Source organism: Trachymyrmex septentrionalis, unplaced genomic scaffold, assembly GCF_001594115.1.
Source record: "Trachymyrmex septentrionalis isolate Tsep2-gDNA-1 unplaced genomic scaffold, Tsep1.0 scaffold131, whole genome shotgun sequence".
Taxonomy (NCBI): domain Eukaryota; kingdom Metazoa; phylum Arthropoda; class Insecta; order Hymenoptera; family Formicidae; genus Trachymyrmex; species Trachymyrmex septentrionalis.
The window spans coordinates 1,821,754-1,828,961 of NW_017304450.1; the positions used below are offsets into that span (position 1 = coordinate 1,821,754).

The 7,208-nt window shown below is 32.1% G+C and overlaps 1 protein-coding gene across 2 annotated transcripts; it reads left to right on the top strand.

The window, feature by feature from the left end:
* Nucleotides 1-644: 644 nt before the first annotated feature.
* On the top strand, nucleotides 645-6,942 carry LOC108756988 (cytochrome P450 9e2-like). Of its 2 annotated transcripts, XR_001939875.1 has the most exons (3): nucleotides 645-2,137; nucleotides 4,957-5,068; nucleotides 6,840-6,942. XR_001939875.1 is itself a non-coding variant. In XM_018501208.1 (2 exons), exons 1-2 carry the CDS (start codon nucleotides 645-647, stop codon nucleotides 2,151-2,153), a joined length of 1,419 nt encoding a protein of 472 aa, XP_018356710.1. The 2 variants fall into 2 exon arrangements, 1 of the variants encoding a protein (XP_018356710.1); XM_018501208.1 differs by lacking the exons at nucleotides 4,957-5,068; nucleotides 6,840-6,942 and having other exon boundaries at nucleotides 645-1,306; nucleotides 1,397-2,153.
* The last annotated feature ends 266 nt before the right edge of the window (nucleotides 6,943-7,208 follow it).

The following is a 7,208-nucleotide window of genomic DNA, read 5'->3' on the forward strand; positions in this document are numbered from 1 at the left end:
GAGCAATCCATACTTTGAGAATCTCTGATATTTACAGATGTATCAACGTAACATAATTTCTATGAATATGTTTAAATTTCTCTCTCTCTCTCTCTCTCTCTCTCTCTCTTCTATTACAATTCTCTTACCCTGCAGACTCCGCATCACGGAATAATAAGGAAATCAAATTCAAGCGACCGGTTACGAAAAAAATGGTGCAAGGTGATGGCACTAAAATCACATCTGTCGGATTTTCTAGGGGTTTTCCTATACCGTGTTTCGAGCCCACTTTTAGACCTCGAGGTTGATCTCCTCATTACTCCGTGCTCCGTACATAGCAATACGCGGATAGCTCTTTCCTCGCGGCCGCCATGTCGTAGATGTATTTTCTCCCTCTCTTATCCCCTGGTTTCCCCATTCGCACTATCACCTGTGCAGAGCTTAGAAATAAAAAGACTCAGATGTATAATTAAAGCATTTAATTACTAAAAAAAATGTAAAAGTATAAAACAGGTGCTGGAAATGTGCAGACAGTCGCTTCTAGATGTTGATATCAACAACACTGCTATATATTTCGTCAATCTCGCGAATAGTTTTGTTGAACTTTAAATAAGTATCATTCTAATTCTTATAAAATATAAAGTTTTCGAATATATATACTTATCATGGAATACTGGTCGATCTCAGTGTTATCAATCGTGATTAGCGTTCTCGTCACTTATTATCTGTTCAGAAAGTTTAATTTTTTTAAAAGACATGGTATTATCCATATACCATTTATTCCAATACTAAGTGTCATGGTACTAATTATATTTCGCCGAATGTCATTTGCCAATTTCACCAGAAAAATATACAATCTGAATCGAGACGCAAAATACATTGGATTCTACGCTACAACGAAGCCAGTTCTTATGCTCCGTGATCCAGAATTGATCAAGGATGTTATCGTTAAGAATTTCGATTCGTTTACCAATAATTCCATTTTCGTTGATGCTAATGACTATGTGCTTTCACAAAATCTGTTTGGCCTACAAAACACAAAGTGGCGGCACGTAAAAAAACTACTATCTCCGTTCTTTACGTCCAGTAAGATGAAGACTATGTTTTCTTTGATGTCGAAACATGCTGCGGATTTTGCTGAATTGATGTCAACACTACCAGCTGACAAAAGCGACGTTAATATGAAAGATGTCTTTGATAGATATACGAATGATGTCATTGCCTTATGTATTTACGGAATGAAGATCGATTCTATAAGAGATCCGGCAAATAAGTTCTATGTTAGTGGCAAAGATATAACTCATATATCAGCATTACTCATCATAAAGTACATTTTTATTAGAGCCTTTCCAAAGCTCGGACGAATACTTAATATAAAACTTTTAAATAATCAAAAAATGAAATATTTTGAAAGCAGAATAAAGAACGAGATTGTCATTCGCGATGCTGAACACATTTTACAGTCAGATATGATACAATTAATACTGAATAACAGAGGCAAAGAGGGTCAAATACAATTGGATGTGGACGATATTGTCGCGCAAGCCTACGCTTTCTATTTCGCTGGCTCTGAAACTAGTTCAAGCGTGATGTCTTTTATAACGTACCAAATCGTAGCTAATCCAAGTGTTCAGGTCAAATTGCGACAAGAGATAGATGAGCTCTTGAACGAATCGGACGGAAACGTAACTTACGAGGCTGTTAATAAACTCAAATATTTAGATGCAGTAATAAAGGAAGCTCTCAGACTTTTTTCACCTTCTGTTATGGAAAGAGAGTGTGGAAAAGCTTATAAATTGCCACCTGCATTGCCGGGCGAGAAGTCTTTCACTATAAACAAGGGCATGATTATTTGGATTCCGTTGAATGCGATTCATCATGATGAAAAATATTATGATAATCCTGAAGAATTTCGTCCAGAAAGATTTTTAAATAACAATCATGATCCTCCATTTTATTTTCCATTTGGATTAGGGCCGAGAATGTGCATTGGCAGAAGATTCAGTTTGTTGATGATCAAAGTCGTGCTATTTTATCTACTAGCACGATGTGAACTGAAACAATGCGCCAAAGCTTCGTCAATTAAATTTAGCGAGAAAAATCTGCTAATGATGCCGAAGGACGGATTTTGGTTGAATATTCAACATAGAAATGACAAGTACGATAGAGATTAGAACTCGATAGTGTTCCCAGCAAACGAGAATAGATTGAAATGGATTAAAATGGATTTAGATTTTTAGAAATACAGATTCATGAATGTTAAAATAAATCCTTTTCAATCCTGAATACATTTTTATTCATTTATAGGAATTGCATGAAACAAATGTCTATTCCTTTTCAATCTTTAATGCATTTTTATTTATTTATAGAAACGGCATAGAGTATATTTCTATGCTTTTCAATCTAAAAATAATATTATAGTATTTTGTGTGCATCGTGAATATTGCTCAATTCAAAATTGTGAATAGAAAATGCAGTCCTTCAATCCAATTGAATCTAAAAATATCGGTCATTTCTATGCATCGTAAATACTGTTTAATTCAATTCTGAATAGGAAATACAGTTTTTCAATCCAGTTGACTCTAGTAATAATATCAGCCATTTCTTGAATACTTCTCAATATTCTGAATATGAAATGCAGTTTTTCAATCTAATTGAATAGAAAAAGTTTTCATTTAAAAATAAACCATAAATGCTACTTAAATTATTCAAAATTATAAGTAGGAAATTTTTTGTTTTAATCCAACTATTATAACTTCAAAAAAGTTGTAACGTAAAAATAATTAAGTTATGTTCTTTTGTTTCTCTTTGATTAATAGTAAAATGAATGATCGATGAACACTCGTAAACCAAATCAAACACAGCTCGAATATTACGCTGATGACGGCGCGTGACATCGGCCAAGCAAGATTAGATTATCCGATACTTACCCAATGTTGTGTCATTATAATGTAAATTGTTTATATTTTATTATGTCTGTTAAATAATAATATTTTTCCATTTCCAATCATATTGTTAATAATATTTTTATTATATCTATATAATTTCGTGCACTGGTTTAGCTGGTTGTAATTGAAGATAGAGAATGAAGATGATAGAGAATGAATAACACATTTATCAATTGAAGAAATGGTGTAGCAGGTAACGTAGAAGATTCAGAGGTCTCAGGTTCAAATTCCACTAAAGTGCGTTTTTTAATACCAATTTGAAGTAGTTAATTTCAGATATAATTATTATAAATGTCTTAGGAATAAAATTTGTAACTTTTAAATATAAATGTTTTTTTTTTTAATATTAAAGTAGTGTCAGCTCGGGTCCAATCCATTTCAATCCATTCAATCCATTTTCATGGATTTAAAGTACGCATTAAAAAATTTTAATCCATTCTCGTTTACTGGGTTACTGATTCCTAGAAGTCTAATTTCTCGAGAATATCCTAGAATATAAATTCCTAGAATTTCAACAAGAAGTTATTGTTCAATCAAAAAAATGTTTGTAAGTACGAAGGTTTGAAAAGTTCGTGCAAAGAGAGATGGCATCATGGGTCCGTATTAAGGTTATTTTCAGTTAGTAGTATCTTTTAAAAAAACACATACCAAGTCAAATCGGTCTATTTCTTTGTATTTGACTTTCGTATCGAGGAAGTCGAGTAATTTCTAAAAAATGGATGAAAAAGAATTTCGTGTGTTGATCAAACATTACTTTATGAAAGGCAAATCGCCTCAGAAGGCTAAAGAGAAGCTTGATTGACATTATAGTGAATTTGCACCTTCGATTAGAACAATTTATAAATGATTTTAAACATTTCGCAGTGGCCATATGAGCACAAATGACGCTGAACGTTCTGGATGTCCTGTTGAGGCCATTACTCCAGATATTATTGAAAAAAATTCATGATATAGTGTTGGATGACAGAAGAATGAACGTGCATAAGATTGCTAGTGCTATAGGTATCTCGATTGAACGAGTACATAATCATTTGGGCAGGAACAAGTTATTCGCAAGATGGATGTCGCGATTGCTCACAGTTGACCAAAAACGAAATCGTATGAGATGTTCCAAGGACTATTTGCAGCTGTATCAGCGGAATCCACAGGACTTTAGGCATCGTTTCGTCACTGTGGACATGGAATACATGGAAACATGGATACATCACTACACGCCAGAGACAAAACAACAGTCTAAACAATGGGTTACCAGGAGAATCTGCACCAAAGAAAGTGAAGACCGTTCCTTCGGCCGGGAAGGTTATGGCGACCGTCTTTTGGGATTCGCAAAGAATAATCCTCGTCGACTATGTGGAAAAAAGTAAAACTATTACAAATACATATTATTCATCGTTATTGGACTGTTTAAAAATCGAGCTGCAAAAAAAAAACGTTCACGATTGGCCCACAAAAAAGTCCTTTTCCATCCCGACAATACACCAGCTCACTTCTCTGTAGTTAAGATTTAGCCGCAAAATTGATGAAATTAAGGTTCCAATTCGTTCCGCATCCCTCTTATTCTCCAGATTTGGCTTCCTCGGACTATTACTTGTTCCCCAATTTGAAGAAATGGCTAGCGGGAAGGAGATTTTATTCAAATCAGGAGGTGATTGCGGAAACGAATGTCTATTTTGCACAGTTGAACCAATCCTATTATTCAGAAGGGATTAACAAATTGGAGCAGCGTTGGACGAAGTGTATAAGCCTAAAAGGAGACTATATTGAAAAATAAAAAAGTTTTATCCCGAAATATTAAGTAGTTTTTACTTTTGCACGGATTTTTTAGACCACCCTCGTATATAGTATTTATAAATATTTTATTAAAAAAGTTAATTAGTAGGATTTTAAGAATAAAAACTTTCTCTTTTCCTTTATTTGTTACTTACATCAAATTTATCATTGATGTAATAGATATTTCATATTTTTGTTACTTATTTATATGATAAATGTTATTTTAATTTTCTGTAAAGTCCTTTCTTCCTTGTTACAGAATTATAAGAATTCTCGAGAGAGAATTACAGCATGTAGACACATAAATGGCAATGATGGATCCACGAGGGCCATGGCCCTTAGAGTTTTCTTTTTTAAAAATATAGCAAAAGGTTATATATACTTCTAATATTTCTAAAATACTTAATTACAATTTTGATATTCTAAAAATATTTTTTATTTTATGAATTTTCTAAGTATATAATAAATAAAAAATATAGATTCTTTTTTATATTCCAAAAAGTAAATAAATGAAATCTGATTACATTTATGTTATATACAGCTGTAGTTAAATACTACAGCTAATACTACAGCTTTTATTATCTGCCCGTTCACGATGGGTGAACAGAATTCGATATTGGTGCCACCATTGTGTAGGCAGTCACGTGGCACCAAAGACATAGGGCGCATTCAAGTCGACAAAGCGGCTGTCTGCTCACCAAGCAATTAAACATGATTGGTTGGATCCACAGGTAAGAACCAATTATGCTCATTCGCTCGACAAGCATGCCCAGCCGCTTTGCCGTCTTGAACTCGCCCATAGAGAATGGACTGCGCAATCCGTATCTAACTAGTATTTAAATACAGTCGACAATAATGAGAGAGAAGGACCATGAAAGATGGTCAATCTCTTTCTCATTCTCTCTTCCATTAAATCGTTAAATGAAAAGAGATAGAGATGACCGTCTTCCATGATCCCTCTCGCTTACTTTTATCGACCATTTTGACACACGGATTGCGCAATCCATTCTCTACGTCTTTGCGTAACATTAATCAAATCACGCTAAATTCTCGAATATTAGGTATAAAGAGTGTGACGCCAATTAACCGGAAATCGCCATTTTGTATCCTATATCTATCCTATATGGACGCAATTTTTCATCTTAATCTCTTCTTTCTGTAACGTTGTTTTCTTTCTAATCAACCTTCTATGGCGTGGCTAAGCATATGCATTAGCGCCACTCTCTTTATACTCACTTTATTCTACACTGAGAGAAAAATATATCGTATTTGTGACTATAATTGTATGGTAAAATAATTATAGTTAAGAGCATCATTTTTATAGTTATTATTACTATAATGTTAGTAACAATAACCTTATATTGTATATATAGTTCTATCAACCCGTAAAAAGATTGTACTATAATTTGTGATAATTTCAAATATTAATATAGTAAAATATGAAAATGCGTATGATAGATAAAATAATCATTTTTATGTGATAATTGCAATCATAATTATAATGAATATAACCATTTTTTCAACATTTGCTTACTATAGTAAGCATTCATTATTTGAAAGATATGTTAGCGTAGCTTCTACATATAAAAAGGCGGTTCACAATACTATATCGATAATGTCAAAAAATGTTCAAATTCTGTTCACTGCATTTGGTCGACAAAAAAATGAAAATAAGAAACTGAATTTTAGTAAAACAAAGATATATAGCTTACTTATGGGTATACATCTTATCACAATTTATATAATTATTTAATTATATATATTTACTTATGTAAAATTTATTTATATTCAAACAGGTAAATGAAGAATGCCGGTCGAAGCGGATTTTAGTGTTCAAATATTTTATTTATGTAAATTTAAATATTTTTTGATTCTGCATATCGCGCGCCAAAAATTTTTTGGTTCGAAAACGCATTATATGAGCAGAATAATAATATAGCTTTTATTATTTAAATAGTATAAGCAATATATAATAAGATTTGAGCACATTAAGATCCGCTTCAATCGAATAATGGCATTCTTCATTGAATGAAGAATGCCATATTTGATTGTGTTTTAAGTTTTAATCTTATCGATCTATTTCCACTGTTTATTTCTATTCTACAAATTAATATATTTTATGATATAAAAATTATTTTACAGAGATCTTTATAAACAAATTTGGTATTCAGGAGGAAAAAAATATTAATTTATTCATAAGAGCCGTTGGTTTTCTGGAGCAATTGATCGATGCGGAGATCGTAAAGAAAGATCTCTAAGAAAGATAATGCAAACAGGACAAATACAAATGATGTGTAAACATTTTTATACGTATAAAAAAAAGTATTTCAAAGGTTTAATGTATGGTTTAAGATGTTAATGGTTGGTTTATGTTTAATGGTGATAATGGTGATAGTTCTTCACAATATGTTTCAATAATAAATAAAATACATGTTTTAATGCACAATGCTTGTTTATTTATTATATTCTTCTAATATAGTTACGTATATTCGGAATTTATGTATTGCAGTA

Bases quoted from the DNA above. Each gene is read 5' to 3' on its own strand.
- LOC108756988 (XM_018501208.1), top strand. From the start codon at position 645: ATGGAATACTGGTCGATCTCAGTGTTATCAATCGTGATTAGCGTTCTC. The intron at 1,307-1,396 runs GTACATTTTTAT...TTTTGAAAGCAG, and splicing joins TCAGCATTACTCATCATAAA to AATAAAGAACGAGATTGTCA.